At 45.8% G+C, this 18,129-nt stretch overlaps 2 protein-coding genes across 2 annotated transcripts in view; both read left to right on the top strand.

Moving 5' to 3' along the window:
• Positions 1-6,279: 6,279 nt before the first annotated feature.
• Positions 6,280-6,846, top strand: LOC141100517 (ADP-ribosylation factor-like). The gene has a single exon (XM_073589084.1). It carries the CDS (start codon positions 6,280-6,282, stop codon positions 6,844-6,846), a length of 567 nt encoding a protein of 188 aa, XP_073445185.1.
• Positions 6,847-15,320: 8,474 nt separating this feature from the next.
• KIN (Kin17 DNA and RNA binding protein) overlaps positions 15,321-18,129 on the top strand; it is a 65,124-nt gene continuing 62,315 nt past the window's right edge. The window contains exon 1 of the mRNA XM_073589032.1: positions 15,321-15,542. Coding sequence (XP_073445133.1) covers positions 15,429-15,542 — 114 coding nt within the window. The 5' untranslated portion in view covers positions 15,321-15,428. The remainder of the gene's footprint in view (positions 15,543-18,129) is intronic.

An 18,129-nucleotide genomic window follows, 5' to 3' on the forward strand; every position in this document is an offset into this window, starting at 1 on the left:
GGGGACAGTCAAGTCACTTTGGCAACTTGCCAAAAGGAAAAAAAAGTTCACTCTGTGCTTTTAAAACTGTCAGATCAAATTCAGATCATGACAGTACCCCCTCCTTAATGAGGGGCCTCTGGACCCTCAAGACCACCCCTCATTAGGGAAACACCTACAGCGGGGACGCCCAGATCCTGAGTTCACCCCACCACTACCTGACACTTCAGGTTTATGACAAACGCACCGCTGGTATTGGCAATATATGTTCATTTTGGAGGCACCACTCGTCTCCACAGCGCCGACCTGGGGAACGAGTTTATGTATGGGTAAGTTTGCTATGAGCTGATCAGACTCCACAACACACTTCCACAAGATGTTTTTTGGTGGCCACCCATACACGCTCGTTCACACACAGGTCCGGACCTGAACGTTCATTGCACACATTCGTTTGTCATAATTAGTGAACTCATTCTGGACTTGACAACAAGGGCGTCCTCCTGTGTCACCACACTCACACCCCTGCCATTCACCAAGGGACACCACCCTCCAACCCTCTTCACCATGAGGTCTGCGCCTCCCAGGGTTGGTTAATGGCGAGGGTTGAGATTTGTCCCTACTCCCCCGCAGCACACCTGCTGCTCACACCAGGAGGAGAGGGACCGGATATGGAGGAAATATACACTCACTGGTCGCCTCCACACGACCAGGAGGGGCGGCTTCTTCGGTGGTATTTTAAGATTTGGCGTAAACCCCGCGGACTCCACACCAGTCTGCTCATCACCGGGACGTACCCCTTCTCCTCGGGGAATACCAAGCAGCTCCGTGGGGCACCATTCCTCCCACCTGCCTGGGTACGCCCGCGTGCATGAGCAAGTCCCGCTCCCCAGCAGCGACTCTAGGGGCTTTTAGCCAGTTCACAGCCGCCATTTTTTTTTTTTTCTCAGCAGAGGCCCCAGACCCAGATAACTGCTGCTGCAGCGGCTTAAACACACCATGCCGCTCCCAGTCACCTCAGTGAAGCCCAGCAGCAATTGCTCACAGGTCTCCACATGGCCAAAAGCTCACCAGAAAAAAACAAAAAACTGTAGGGCTGGTGATAATGTCATGGTCACGAGTGTCTGGATGCAGATGATACCGCAAGGCGGACCCATAACACACGTGACCCTGGATACAGCGCCTCCAGTGGGGCGAATTTAAATAATAAAACGTGCAGATGGATACACCGCCTCCACCTGGCGAATTTAGGTATTAAACGTTAATATAAATTCTGGAAACCCCGCCTCCAGTACGGCAAATTTAAATAATAAGGGGGACCTGGGAAACATTAACAATGGTGGGCCCTGCGATAGGGAATAGGGAAGTGGAGACCTCCTGAGCTCCCCTGAGCCAGTGTCCCTGCACTCCTAACATTCCCTATGCCGGTTCCGCACCGGGCGCCGCACGCGTACCTCAAAGCCCTTGCTCGCCCTGACCCTAGACCCTCACTAGGGAATTGGTCGGTGCGGAAACTAATCCCACCACTGCACTAACAACACACATGAGGGAAAGAGACAATACAGGGGGACACCACTTAGCTTTATGCTCTGTGCTTATGCTCCTGCAACAGAGCCCTCCGCCTGCGTGCGCCTTCTCCTCCACCCGGATCCATCACCATAACAGGATCCTTCACCATAACAGGGTCCTTCACCATAGTGCAGCCTTGGAGCAGAGTCCACCACCAGTTGCTGCTGCTTAGAAACAGAGTCCCAACGATGAGTTCAGCTTCTGCCACGAAGGCAAGCATGCTTGAGTCCAGCTCAGCAGCCAAGTCCCACATGGTGAGTGCCACTCTCCATAGTCGCCACTCCACCAGTCCATGCAGACACTTCCTGCCGACACCATCACTGCGACCCCACCACGCCATGCCAGCCCTTCGTCCAGACACCATAGCTGACACACGTCCCCCCTGGCTAAGCTGCGCAGGACTCCTCCTCAGCTCCATCCTTACACCAGGCGCTCTCCAACTCAGAACAATGAATGAATCAATCAATATCACCAGCACTGATTACACACCCTGAGACTCATTTATAGAGCCCCACACCTGATTCATAATTATGTGCGCATTAAACCTAAAGTGCGATACCACTAACCACCACCGGGGACAGTCAAGTCACTTTGGCAACTTGCCAAAAGGAAAAAAAGTTCACTCTGTGCTTTTAAAACTGTCAGATCAAATTCAGATCATGACAGTACCCCCTCCTTAATGAGGGGCCTCTGGACCCTCAAGACCACCCCTCATTAGGGAAACACCTACAGCGGGGACGCCCAGATCCTGAGTTCACCCCACCACTACCTGACACTTCAGGTTTATGACAAACGCACCGCTGGTATTGGCAATATATGTTCATTTTGGAGGCACCACTCGTCTCCACAGCGCCGACCTGGGGAACGAGTTTATGTATGGGTAAGTTTGCTATGAGCTGATCAGACTCCACAACACACTTCCACAAGATGTTTTTTGGTGGCCACCCATACACGCTCGTTCACACACAGGTCCGGACCTGAACGTTCATTGCACACATTCGTTTGTCATAATTAGTGAACTCATTCTGGACTTGACAACAAGGGCGTCCTCCTGTGTCACCACACTCACACCCCCGCCATTCACCAAGGGACACCACCCTCCAACCCTCTTCACCATGAGGTCTGCGCCTCCCAGGGTTGGTTAATGGCGAGGGTTGAGATTTGTCCCTACTCCCCCGCAGCACACCTGCTGCTCACACCAGGAGGAGAGGGACCGGATATGGAGGAAATATACACTCACTGGTCGCCTCCACACGACCAGGAGGGGCGGCTTCTTCGGTGGTATTTTAAGATTTGGCGTAAACCCCGCGGACTCCACACCAGTCTGCTCATCACTGGGACGTACCCCTTCTCCTCGGGGAATACCAAGCAGCTCCGTGGGGCACCATTCCTCCCACCTGCCTGGGTACGCCCGCATGCATGAGCAAGTCCCGCTCCCCAGCAGCGACTCTAGGGGCTTTTAGCCAGTTCACAGCCGCCATTTTTTTTTTTTCTCAGCAGAGGCCCCAGACCCAGATAACTGCTGCTGCAGTGGCTTAAACACACCATGCCGCTCCCAGTCACCTCAGTGAAGCCCAGCAGCAATTGCTCACAGGTCTCCACATGGCCAAAAGCTCACCAGAAAAAAACAAAAAACTGTAGGGCTGGTGATAATGTCATGGTCACGAGTGTCTGGATGCAGATGATACCGCAAGGCGGACCCATAACACACGTGACCCTGGATACAGCGCCTCCAGTGGGGCGAATTTAAATAATAAAACGTGCAGATGGATACACCGCCTCCACCTGGCGAATTTAGGTATTACACGTTAATATAAATTCTGGAAACCCCGCCTCCAGTACGGCAAATTTAAATAATAAGGGGGACCTGGGAAACATTAACAATGGTGGGCCCTGCGATAGGGAATAGGGAAGTGGAGACCTCCTGAGCTCCCCTGAGCCAGTGTCCCTGCACTCCTAACGTTCCCTATGCCGGTTCCGCACCGGGCGCCGCACGCGTACCTCAAAGCCCTTGTTCGCCCTGACCCTAGACCCTCACTAGGGAATTGGTCGGAGCGGAAACTAATCCCACCACTGCACTAACAACACACATGAGGGAAAGAGACAATACAGGGGGACACCACTTAGCTTTATGCTCTGTGCTTATGCTCCTGCAACAGAGCCCTCCACCTGCGTGCGTCTTCTCCTCCACCCGGATCCATCACCATAACAGGATCCTTCATCATAACAGGGTCCTTCACCATAGTGCAGCCTTGGAGCAGAGTCCACCACCAGTTGCTGCTGCTTAGAAACAGAGTCCCAACGATGAGTTCAGCTTCTGCCACGAAGGCAAGCATGCTTGAGTCCAGCTCAGCAGCCAAGTCCCACATGGTGAGTGCCACTCTCCATAGTCGCCACTCCACCAGTCCATGCAGACACTTCCTGCCGACACCATCACTGCGACCCCACCAGGCCATGCCAGCCCTTCGTCCAGACACCATAGCTGACACACGTCCCCCCTGGCTAAGCTGCGCAGGACTCCTCCTCAGCTCCATCCTTCCACCAGGCTCTCACCAACTCAGAACAATGAATGAATGAATTAATCAATATCACCAGCACTGATTACACACCCTGAGACTCATTTATAGAGCCCCACACCTGATTCATAATTATGTGCGCATTAAACCTAAAGTGCGATACCACTAACCACCACTGGGGACAGTCAAGTCACTTTGGCAACTTGCCAAAAGGAAAAAAAGTTCACTCTGTGCTTTTAAAACTGTCAGATCAAATTCAGATCATGACACTAACAAGTCTATACATTTAGTCCATCTCTTTTCTAAACTTAGAATTCCCTTCGAAAAAAATTCTTGATCTTGACCCTCAAAAAACTCCCCAACAGCGGTTATCACGTCGCTATTGTCGTCAAATTTCTTGCCCCGGAGGTGTTCCTTGAGCCGAGGAAAGAGAAAGATGTCACTGGGGGCTAGATCTGGCAAATAGGGGGGGTGTTCCACCAGTTCAAAGCCCGCTTCTTGAATGGTAGCCATGGCAACTGCAGCTTTGTGAGCCGGTGCGTTATCTTGGTGAAACAGCACTCCAGCCCGCAGTTTGCCGCGCCTTTTCTCCTTGATAGCCTCCCGCAGTCTTCTTATTTGTTCTGCGTAGTAGGAGCCCGTAATAGTGGCTCCCTTCTCCAAATAGTCCACCATAATAATTCCTTCAGCGTCCCAAAAAACGGACGCCATAACCTTCCCTGCTGAGCTTGACACTTTGAATTTCTTCGGCGTAGGTTCGTCGGCTCGTTTCCATGTCATCGATTGTTGTTTAGTTTCGGGATCAAAGTGGTGGATCCAGGTCTCATCCATGGTCAAAAAACGTGACAAAAAATTCTCCTTGTCTGCTTGGAACTTTTCGAGATTTGCTATTGAAATGTCAACTCGTTTCTTCTTTTGCTCGTTGGTTAACATTTTTGGCACCCAACGCGGGGAGACCTTTCTCATATGCAATTCTTTTGCAAGGATTCTTTGAATACTGCCATATGAGATCCCTGTGACCTCAGCTACATGCCTGATAGTCACTCTTTGATCTGCCAACACAACTTTTTCAACTTTTTTCACGTTTTCTTCATTGAGGGACGTGGATGGGCGTCCTTCGCGATGTTCATCTTCCGTCGATGTTCTTCCCAGCTTAAATTCCTTGGCCCAGCGTGCAACTGTGGAATATGGAGAAGATGAGTCCCCCAATGTTTCCACCAAGTCGCTGTGTATGTCTTTGGTAGACATTTTTTTCAAGCAGAGGTATTTGATGACAACTCTGAGCTCGTTTTTTTCCATTTTGATGTTCACTCCTTGGCAGTTCATATTCTAATGAATGAAGCTCCCGGGAATCGTGGCCTATTTAAGTGATTTTTTTTCCTGGACTAGTGGGTACCTAACAGAGAAGAAAACATTTTATTTTAATTTCTGTGTCCAATAGAAATAACCGATTATCATTACTTTTGGATCGCCCCTCGTATGTATCATGGAGCCGCGCTTGCGCAGTGTGTATTGTGGAGCCGCACTTGCGCAGTGCTGACGCTGTCAGTGAATCTTGGTACTACACACATCTTCAGTGCGCGTTCAGGGTGCCGCTCATCACAGCGTATGTGTATTTTTAGCTGCCTTGTGGTGAGGCCTATGCACAATAATTTATTCTGCACGGACATATTGCTTAATAAATTTCCCCAATGGTAACGCGATATGTTAGGTAATGTGGAATAGATGTGTGCCAACACTAGACAAGAAGTTGGCAACACGTAGCATGTTTGGGCAGGCAATACAATCCCTACATGGGGAAAAGCCACATGTGGGTCCTTTGGATTCACCTTTTTGGGCCTTCATATAGACAGTGTACCCAGCATATCCCGGAGCTTCGGTGCCCTTCTAGAGGTAATAGATGGGTAGTTGGTGATAGCATAGCTGCCATACGCTTCTTTTTCATCGGTTCACTCATGTTTCTTAGTAAAGGATACCGTAGCGCCCTCGCAATTGGTTTCCATGAACCATGGTATGGCTTACAGGAAAAATATGAGCTTCTAGACAAGTCTTGGTGCTGCAGCAGCCAATAGGTGACACGTGCAAAGCTATAAACCAGGGGAACAGCATTGCACTGATCCAAAGGGCAGGTTGCTGGTCGGGACAGACAGTGCTGTGCTCGTCACATTTCCATATGACACCCTGACCTGGGAAGCATTGGGTTTTATACATTCTAACCATGGGGAATCTACTTAATAGAATTAAAACATGCCTTTCTGGATTTTATCCTGTGAAAGCCCGCGTTTTACTTCTTGGTCCCGCAGAGTCTGGTAAGACCACCGTTCTTTATCGACTAAAGTTAAATGAAAAAGTGACCCCCCTACCGACTGTTGGATTTAACGTGGAGACATTGGATCCCCTTGATGGTGTCTTGTACACACTGTGGGATGTCAGCATGAACCCTAATACTTGGCCTTTCTATAAGCATTATTTTGCTAATACACAGGGGATTCTATTTGTAGTGGACAGCAAAGACCCCGAAAGACATGATGATGCCAAGCGACTATTATGCATGGTTTTAGGCAAGGTGGATCTGGAAGGCGTACCGTTTGTTGTACTGGCTAACAAACAAGATTTAGAAGATGTAAAGAATCCATCTGATCTAGCTCTGGATCTGCAGCTGGATCAGTGGGAAGGAGACTCCTGGAAGATATCTGGATGCTGCGCCACATCTGGCGATGGACTTCGTGAAGCCATGAATGCCCTCTCTGTAATGATAAATGATCGAGGACGTACTGTGGCCTAAAAAGTGTATGGCTAATAAGGTAATAATATTGCAAAAAGGAAAAAATTAAAAATGAAAACCTGTCATATTTTCGAGCTGGATCTGTGAGAAGAAACTCCTGGAGGATATGAACTAAAGAAATACAAAATGCAATGAACAATGAAACTAATATGCAGAAACTATGCGGCAAAGCATTTTTATTATTACAGTAGTAAAATATATATAGACTATATAAAATATATATTGATGTTTATGTTTTCTAAAAAAAATATATGTATTATACCTGTTGACATATTTCTTGACATGTTGGTGAGATGACACATCACTAAAAACCTCCGATGACAAAGAAATCCAAGAAAGCAGGCAACGAATCCACAGTTAGTGAGCCGTAAGCGGCGACAGAGGTAAGCGTCCGCCATTCTGGGTAATGTCGCACTTTTGTCATAATATGACAGGTTTGCTATACACAAGTCTTCCCGAAATCACTCTGCCACCCCATTAGGCGAACCCTGTGCCACATTTACAGGCACCTATCACATTACTATCTCACGGCGCTATATGCACTTCAGGGTGAATCGTCTTGCAGTCATTGCAACATAAGATTTTGTAAATTCTGTGTTACGAAATTGTGTGATTACAAAAAACTTATTTTACTAACTATATCATTGAAAACATTGACATGTGATTTGCTGATTCTCCTTTGAGGGGTCTACCACTCACTGGCTCCATCCAACATACTGAACTGAGACCAATGTCTAAAGGGGTGGTCCGAAACACACAGATTTAATCCTAAGTGTCTATATAATGTAATAATCTAATTGATTAATATACTTTAGGTAAAAATCCCTGCCGTCCCTTTCCTCTATTTGCTTTTTTTTGTCACTAACTTCCTGTTCAATAACGCTTTGTTTGGGAATTCCCAGTGCATACTGGGATGTGGTTACTGCTGCCGTCTCTGCCCCCACCCTGAAGTGAAGCGTTATCAGTGATGTCCACTTTTGTGGATGAGCTAGTCCCTACTCTACTGAACATGCAATGGTTGTTAATTTTGTCACTGTGCAGTATTCTTTTTAATGCACAGTGACAGTGCGCTCCCTCTCTGCCTTTAATGAAAAGTGACCAGCTGGCAAGAGAGAACAGTGTCAGTGTGCATTGTAAGTAGATAACCCAGCAGCAGTGAGAACACAGATCAGCCCAGTCTCCAAAAGTAGTGTCAGTTTGGTGGCGGTGGTCTCTGATTGTAATGTGAAGAGATGAGCTGTTGAGGGAGCGCACTGTCACTGTGCATGAAAAATAATATTCCACAGTGACAAAATCCTACTGAGCATATGTCAACCGATGCATGCGCAGTAGAGCAGGGACTAGCCCAGGCACTGACGAGGCTTTGATTCAGGGTGGGGCAGGGTCTGTGACAGTGACCGCAGCCTCTGCTATGATAACGAATCATTTATCCCAGCGTGCAATGGGGATATCAAACAAGGCATCATCACAGGAAGGGGTAAAAATAAAATAAAGCAGGGGTTTCCAGGCAGAGATGGGGTTCTGGAGAAAAAGAAGAAACAAGTTGCAAAGGGTTCACATAGGGTATGAATGTACATGACATCTTTTAGACACCGGCGCACCTGCTTCCCCAAAAAAGTCTGCGGTTGTTTTTCTGACTCAGTTTTGCCACCGGTTCTCTGGTGGTCAGCGCATTTTACTCTCTAGTACACAGAGTGGACATCCGGCAAGTGGAAGCCCCCGAAGAATGAGCAGGTCATTTCTGCTAACCACTTTACGGATTCCGAACGAAGTGACACAACACGCTTTATCTGTGACAGAACACACTTTATCTGTGACAGAACACACTTTATCTGTGAGAGAACATGCTTTATCTGTGACATAACATGCTTTATCTGTGACATAACACGCATTATCTGTGACATAACATGCTTTATCTGTAAGAGAACACACTTTATCTGTGACATAACATGCTTTATCTGTGACATAACATGCTTTATCTGTGACATAACACACATTATCTGTGACATAACATGCTTTATCTGTGAGAGAACACACTTTATCTGTGACATAACATGCTTTATGTGACATAACACGCATTATCTGTGACATAACATGCTTTATCTGTAAGAGAACACACTTTATCTGTGACATAACATGCTTTATCTGTGACATAACATGCTTTATCTGTGACATAACACACTTTATCTGTGACATAACATGCTTTATCTGTGACATAACATGCTTTATCTGTGACATAACACACATTATCTGTGACATAACATGCTTTATCTGTGAGAGAACACACTTTATCTGTGACATAACATGCTTTATCTGTGAGAGAACACGCTTTATCTGTGACATAACACACATTATCTGTGACATAACATGCTTTATCTGTGAGAGAACACGCTTTATCTGTGACATAACATGCTTTATTTGTGAGAGAACACGCTTTATCTGTGACATAACACGCTTTATCTGTGACATAACACGCTTTATCTGTGAGAGAACACGCTTTATCTGTGACAGAACACGCTTTATCTGTGACAGAACACGCTTTATCTGTGACATAACATGCTTTATCTGTGAGAGAACACGCTTTATCTGTGAGAGAACACACTTTATCTGTGACATAACACGCATTAGCTGTGACATAACACACATTATCTGTGAGAGAACATGCTTTATCTGTGAGAGAACACACTTTATCTGTGACATAACACGCTTTATCTGTGACATAACACACATTATCTGTGATATAACATGCTTTATCTGTGAGAGAACATGCTTTATCTGTGACATAACATGCTTTATCTGTGACATAACATGCTTTATCTGTGACATAACACGCCTTATTTGTGAGAGAACACGCTTTATCTGTGAGAGAACACGCTTTATCTGTGAGAGAACACGCTTTATCTGTGACATAACATGCTTTATCTGTGAGAGAACACGCTTTATCTGTGAGAGAACACGCTTTATCTGTGACATAACATGCTTTATCTGTGACATAACACGCTTTATCTGTGACATAACACGCATTAGCTGTGACATAACATGCTTTATCTGTGACATAACATGCTTTATCTGTGACATAACACACATTATCTGTGACATAACATGCTTTATCTGTGAGAGAACACGCTTTATCAGTGACATAACATGCTTTATCTGTGAGAGAACACACTTTATCAGTGACATAACACGCTTTATCTGTGAGAGAACACGCTTTATCTGTGAGAGAACACGCTTTATCTGTGACATAACATGCTTTATCTGTGACATAACATGCTTTATCTGTGACATAACACGCTTTATCTGTGACATAACATGCTTTATCTGTGACATAACATGCTTTATCTGTGAGAGAACACGCTTTATCAGTGACATAACATGCTTTATCTGTTAGAGAACACGCTTTATCAGTGACATAACATGCTTTATCTGTGACATAACACGCTTTATCTGTGACATAACATGCTTTATCTGTGACATAACATGCTTTATCTGTGACATAACATGCTTTATCTGTGACATAACATGCTTTATCTGTGACATAACACGCTTTATCTGTGACATAACATGCTTTATCTGTGACATAACATGCTTTATCTGTGACATAACATGCTTTATCTGTGACAGAACACGCTTTATCTGTGAGAGAACACGCTTTATCAGTGACATAACATGCTTTATCTGTGAGAGAACACGCTTTATCTGTGACATAACATGCTTTATCTGTGACATAACACGCTTTATCTGTGACATAACATGCTTTATCTGTGACATAACACGCTTTATCTGTGACAGAACACGCTTTATCTGTGACATAACATGCTTTATCTGTGAGAGAACACGCTTTATCTGTGAGAGAACACACTTTATCTGTGACATAACACGCATTAGCTGTGACATAACACACATTATCTGTGAGAGAACATGCTTTATCTGTGAGAGAACACACTTTATCTGTGACATAACACGCTTTATCTGTGACATAACACACATTATCTGTGATATAACATGCTTTATCTGTGAGAGAACATGCTTTATCTGTGACATAACATGCTTTATCTGTGACATAACATGCTTTATCTGTGACATAACACGCCTTATTTGTGAGAGAACACGCTTTATCTGTGAGAGAACACGCTTTATCTGTGAGAGAACACGCTTTATCTGTGACATAACATGCTTTATCTGTGAGAGAACACGCTTTATCTGTGAGAGAACACGCTTTATCTGTGACATAACATGCTTTATCTGTGACATAACACGCTTTATCTGTGACATAACACGCATTAGCTGTGACATAACATGCTTTATCTGTGACATAACATGCTTTATCTGTGACATAACACACATTATCTGTGACATAACATGCTTTATCTGTGAGAGAACACGCTTTATCAGTGACATAACATGCTTTATCTGTGAGAGAACACACTTTATCAGTGACATAACACGCTTTATCTGTGAGAGAACACGCTTTATCTGTGAGAGAACACGCTTTATCTGTGACATAACATGCTTTATCTGTGACATAACATGCTTTATCTGTGACATAACACGCTTTATCTGTGACATAACATGCTTTATCTGTGACATAACATGCTTTATCTGTGAGAGAACACGCTTTATCAGTGACATAACATGCTTTATCTGTTAGAGAACACGCTTTATCAGTGACATAACATGCTTTATCTGTGACATAACACGCTTTATCTGTGACATAACATGCTTTATCTGTGACATAACATGCTTTATCTGTGACATAACATGCTTTATCTGTGACATAACATGCTTTATCTGTGACATAACACGCTTTATCTGTGACATAACATGCTTTATCTGTGACATAACATGCTTTATCTGTGACATAACATGCTTTATCTGTGACAGAACACGCTTTATCTGTGAGAGAACACGCTTTATCAGTGACATAACATGCTTTATCTGTGAGAGAACACGCTTTATCTGTGACATAACATGCTTTATCTGTGACATAACACGCTTTATCTGTGACATAACATGCTTTATCTGTGACATAACACGCTTTATCTGTGACATAACACGCTTTATCTGTGACATAACATGCTTTATCTGTGACATAACACACATTATCTGTGACATAACATGCTTTATCTGTGAGAGAACACGCTTTATCAGTGACATAACATGCTTTATCTGTGACATAACATGCTTTATCTGTGACATAACACGCATTATCTGTGACATAACATGCTTTATCTGTGACATAACATGCTTTATCTGTGACATAACACACATTATCTGTGACATAACATGCTTTATCTGTGAGAGAACACGCTTTATCAGTGACATAACATGCTTTATCTGTGACATAACACACATTATCTGTGACATAACACACATTATCTGTGACATAACACGCTTTATCAGTGACATAACATGCTTTATCTGTGACATAACACACATTAGCTGTGACATAACATGCTTTATCTGTGAGAGAACACGCTTTATCAGTGACATAACACGCTTTATCTGTGACATAACATGCTTTATCTGTGAGAGAACACGCTTTATCTGTGAGAGAACACGCTTTATCTGTGACATAACATGCTTTATCTGTGACATAACATGCTTTATCTGTGACATAACACGCTTTATCTGTGACATAACATGCTTTATCTGTGACATAACATGCTTTATCTGTGAGAGAACACGCTTTATCAGTGACATAACATGCTTTATCTGTGAGAGAACACGCTTTATCAGTGACATAACATGCTTTAACTGTGACATAACACGCTTTATCTGTGACATAACATGCTTTATCTGTGACATAACATGCTTTATCTGTGACATAACATGCTTTATCTGTGACATAACATGCTTTATCTGTGACATAACATGCTTTATCTGTGACATAACACGCTTTATCTGTGACATAACATGCTTTATCTGTGACATAACATGCTTTATCTGTGACATAACATGCTTTATCTGTGACAGAACACGCTTTATCTGTGAGAGAACACGCTTTATCAGTGACATAACATGCTTTATCTGTGAGAGAACACGCTTTATCTGTGACATAACATGCTTTATCTGTGACATAACACGCTTTATCTGTGACATAACATGCTTTATCTGTGACATAACATGCTTTATCTGTGACATAACACGCATTATCTGTGACATAACATGCTTTATCTGTGACATAACATGCTTTATCTGTGACATAACACACATTATCTGTGACATAACATGCTTTATCTGTGAGAGAACACGCTTTATCAGTGACATAACATGCTTTATCTGTGACATAACACACATTATCTGTGACATAACACACATTATCTGTGACATAACACGCTTTATCAGTGACATAACATGCTTTATCTGTGACATAACACACATTAGCTGTGACATAACATGCTTTATCTGTGAGAGAACACGCTTTATCAGTGACATAACATGCTTTATCTGTGAGAGAACACGCTTTATCAGTGACATAACATGCTTTATCTGTGAGAGAACACGCTTTATCTGTGAGAGAACACGCTTTATCTGTGACATAACATGCTTTATCTGTGACATAACACGCTTTATCTGTGACAGAACACGCTTCGTGACATAACACGCTTTATCTGTGACATAACATGCTTTATCTGTGAGAGAACACGCTTTATCTGTGACATAACACGCTTTATCTGTGACATAACATGCTTTATCTGTGAGAGAACACGCTTTATCAGTGACATAACATGCTTTATCTATGACATAACATGCTTTATCTGTGACATAACACACATTATCTGTGACATAACATGCTTTATCTGTGAGAGAACACGCTTTATCAGTGACATAACATGCTTTATCTGTGACATAACACACATTATCTGTGACATAACACACATTATCTGTGACATAACACGCTTTATCAGTGACATAACATGCTTTATCAGTGACATAACATGCTTTATCTGTGACATAACACACATTATCTGTGACATAACACACATTATCTGTGACATAACACGCTTTATCAGTGACATAACACGCTTTATCAGTGACATAACATGCTTTATCTGTGACATAACACACATTAGCTGTGACATAACATGCTTTATCTGTGAGAGAACACGCTTTATCAGTGACATAACATGCTTTATCTGTGAGAGAACACGCTTTATCAGTGACATAACATGCTTTATCTGTGAGAGAACACACTTTATCAGTGACATAACATGCTTTATCTGTGAGAGAACACGCTTTATCAGTGACATAACATGCTTTATCTGTGAGAGAACACGCTTTATCAGTGACATAACACGCTTTATCTGACATAACACACATTATCTGTGACATAACACACATTATCTGTGACATAACACGCTTTATCAGTGACATAACACACATTAGCTGTGACATAACATGCTTTATCTGTGAGAGAACACGCTTTATCAGTGACATAACATGCTTTATCTGTGAGAGAACACGCTTTATCTGTGACATAACATGCTTTATCTGTGACATAACATGCTTTATCTGTGACATAACACACATTATCTGTGACATAACACACATTATCTGTGACATAACACACATTATCTGTGACATAACACGCTTTATCAGTGACATAACATGCTTTATCTGTGACATAACACACATTAGCTGTGACATAACATGCTTTATCTGTGAGAGAACACGCTTTATCAGTGACATAACATGCTTTATCTGTGAGAGAACACGCTTTATCAGTGACATAACATGCTTTATCTGTGAGAGAACACGCTTTATCAGTGACATAACACGCTTTATCTGTGACATAACATGCTTTATCTGTGAGAGAACACGCTTTATCTGTGACATAACATGCTTTATCTGTGACATAACACGCTTTATCTGTGACAGAACACGCTTCGTGACATAACATGCTTTATCTGTGACAGAACACGCTTTGGCCACATGCACACATTGAGTATTTGGTGAGTTTTTTACCTCAGTATGTGTAAGCCATATGGGTAATGCAGAAGTGGTGACCTGTTTCCATGATACTTTTCCTCTGACTGTTCCTCTCCTGGTTTTGGCTTACACATCCTTCCTGAGGTAAAACACTCACCAAATACTCAGTGGGCACGTGGCCTTTATCTGATTATCTCCGTTTTATAGGACGTTTTGTGCCGCTTCTGGGCAGAATCCGCCTGGAAAACATCAGCATTGTGCCGGGAAAAAGTGCCGGGATACACGGACAGAGGAGAGACCGTCACCACGGCCTGAGCTTTGGGGTTGTGAGGGAAGACATGTAATACATGGGGGTGATACCCAGAATGTCACCCAGGGCAGGAGAGATGCCTCACCCGCCGCACTGTCTGCCGTGTCAGAAAGGATCAGACCCGACATTTCTGTATACAAAGCACCATGTACAGCCACTGAGAAAGTGGTTCTGACTACAGAGAGAAACGAGCTGACAGGCCACAACTGCCAACTACAAAGATGGCGGCGATGTCGCATTACACCCAGCCCCGGAAGTGACGATCAGTTTCGCGTGTTTATGCCAGTGAATCACATTGTACGAAAGTAGTATCAGCAGGAGCCAGGGTCAGGGCAGCACTATGGGCAAGGCGGACTTCCTGACACCGAAGGCGATCGCCAACCGAATTAAATCAAAGGGGCTGCAGAAGTTACGATGGTACTGCCAGATGTGCCAGAAGCAGTGCCGGGACGAGGTGAGAGCCATCAGACGTGTGCCCCCTGTGGGCTGGCTGTGGGTACTATAATACGTGTGCCCCCTGTGGGCTGGCTGTGGGTACTATAATACGTGTGCCCCCTGTGGGCTGGCTGTGGGTACTATAATACGTGTGCCCCCTGTGGGCTGGCTGTGGGTACTATAATACGTGTGCCCCCTGTGGCCTGGCTGTGGGTACTATAATACGTGTGCCCCCTGTGGGCTGGCTGTGCGTACTATAATACGTGTGCCCCCTGTGGCCTGGCTGTGGGTACTATAATACGTGTGCCCCCTGTGGGCTGGCTGTGGGTACTATAATACGTGTGCCCCCTGTGGGCTGAGTGTGGGTACTATAATACGTGTGCCTCCCGTGGGCTGGCTGTGGGTACTATAATACGTGTGCCCCCTGTGGGCTGGCTGTGGGTACTATAATACGTGTGTCCCCTGTGGGCTGAGTGTGGGTACTATAATACGTGTGCCCCCTGTGGGCTGGCTGTGGGTACTATAATACGTGTGCCCCCTGTGGCCTGGCTGTGGGTACTATAATACGTGTGCCCCCCTGTGGGCTGGCTGTGGGTAATATAATACGTGTGCCCTCTGTGGCCTGGCTGTGGGTACTATAATACGTGTGCCCCCCTGTGGGCTGGCTGTGGGTACTATAATACGTGTGCCCCCTGTGGGCTGGCTGTGGGTACTATAATACGTGTGCCCCCTGTGGCCTGGCTGTGGGTACTATACTACGTGTGCCCCCTGTGGGCTGGCTGTGCGTACTATAATACGTGTGCCCCCTGTGGGCTGGCTGTGGGTACTATAATACGTGTGCCCCCTGTGGGCTGAGTGTGGGTACTATAATACGTGTGCCTCCCGTGGGCTGGCTGTGGGTACTATAATACGTGTGTCCCCTGTGGGCTGAGTGTGGGTACTATAATACGTGTGCCCCCTGTGGGCTGGCTGTGGGTACTATAATACGTGTGCCCCCTGTGGCCTGGCTGTGGGTTCTATAATACGTGTGCCCCCTGTGGCCTGGCTGTGGGTTCTATAATACGTGTGCCCCCTGTGGCCTGGCTGTGGGTTCTATAATACGTGTGCCCCCTGTGGCCTGGCTGTGGGTTCTATAATACGTGTGCCCCCTGTGGCCTGGCTGTGGGTACTATAATACGTGTGCCCCCTGTGGGCTGGCTGTGGGTGCTATAATACGTGTGCCCCCTGTGGCCTGGCTGTGGGTACTATAATACGTATGCCCCCTGTGGGCTGGCTGTGGGTACTATAATACGTGTGCCCCCCTGTGGGCTGGCTGTGGGTACTATAATACGTGTGCCCCCCTGTGGGCTGGCTGTGGGTACTATAATACGTGTGCCCCCGTGTGGGCTGGCTGTGGGTACTATAATACGTGTGCCCCCTGTGGGCTGGCTGTGGGTACTATAATACGTGTGCCCCCCGTGGGCTGGCTGTGGGTTCTATAATACGTGTGCCCCCCTGTGGGCTGGCTGTGGGTACTATAATACGTGTGCCCCCTGTGGGCTGGCTGTGGGTACTATAATACGTGTGCCCCCCGTGGGCTGGCTGTGGGTTCTATAATACGTGTGCCCCCCGTGGGCTGGCTGTGGGTACTATAATACGTGTGCCCCCTGTGGCCTGGCTGTTGGTACTATAATACGTGTGCCCCCTGTGGGCTGGCTGTGGGTACTATAATACGTGTGCCCCCCTGTGGGCTGGCTGTGGGTACTATAATACGTGTGCCCCCCTGTGGGCTGGCTGTGGGTACTATAATACGTGTGCCCCCTGTGGGCTGGCTGTGGGTACTATAATACGTGTGCCCCCCGTGGGCTGGCTGTGGGTACTATAATACGTGTGCCCCCTGTGGGCTGGCTGTGGGTACTATAATACGTGTGCCCCCCGTGGGCTGGCTGTGGGTTCTATAATACGTGTGCCCCCCGTGGGCTGGCTGTGGGTTCTATAATACGTGTGCCTCCTGTGGGCTGACTGTGGGTACTATAATACGTGTTCCCCCCGTGGCCTGGCTGTGGGTACTATAATACGTGTGCCCCCTGTGGGCTGGCTGTGGGTACTATAATACGTGTGCCCCCTGTGGGCTGGCTGAGGGTACTATAATACGTGTGCCCCCTGTGGCCTGGCTGTGGGTACTATAATACGTGTGCCCCCTGTGGGCTGACTGTGGGTACTATAATACGTGTGCCCCCTGTGGGTTGACTGTGGGTACTATAATACGTGTGCCCCCTGTGGGCTGGCTGAGGGTACTATAATACGTGTGCCTCCTGTGGGCTGGCTGTGGGTACTATAATACGTGTGCCCCCTGTGGGCTGGCTGTGGGTACTATAATACGTGTCCCCCCTGTGGGCTGGCTGAGGGTACTATAATACGTGTGACCCCTGTGGGCTGGCTGTGGGTACTATAATACGTGTGGGCTGGCTGTGGGTACTATAATACGTGTGCCCCCTGTGGGCTGGCTGTGGGTACTATAATACGTGTGCCCCCTGTGGGCTGGCTGTGGGTACTATAATACGTGTGCCCCCTGTGGGCTGGCTGTGGGTACTATAATACGTGTGCCCCCCGTGGGCTGACTGTGG

Source organism: Dendrobates tinctorius, unplaced genomic scaffold, assembly GCF_039654945.1.
Source record: "Dendrobates tinctorius isolate UK_male_01 unplaced genomic scaffold, ASM3965494v1 ptg000105l, whole genome shotgun sequence".
Taxonomy (NCBI): domain Eukaryota; kingdom Metazoa; phylum Chordata; class Amphibia; order Anura; family Dendrobatidae; genus Dendrobates; species Dendrobates tinctorius.

Bases quoted from the DNA above. Each gene is read 5' to 3' on its own strand.
- LOC141100517 (XM_073589084.1), top strand. From the start codon at position 6,280: ATGGGGAATCTACTTAATAGAATTAAAACATGCCTTTCTGGATTTTAT.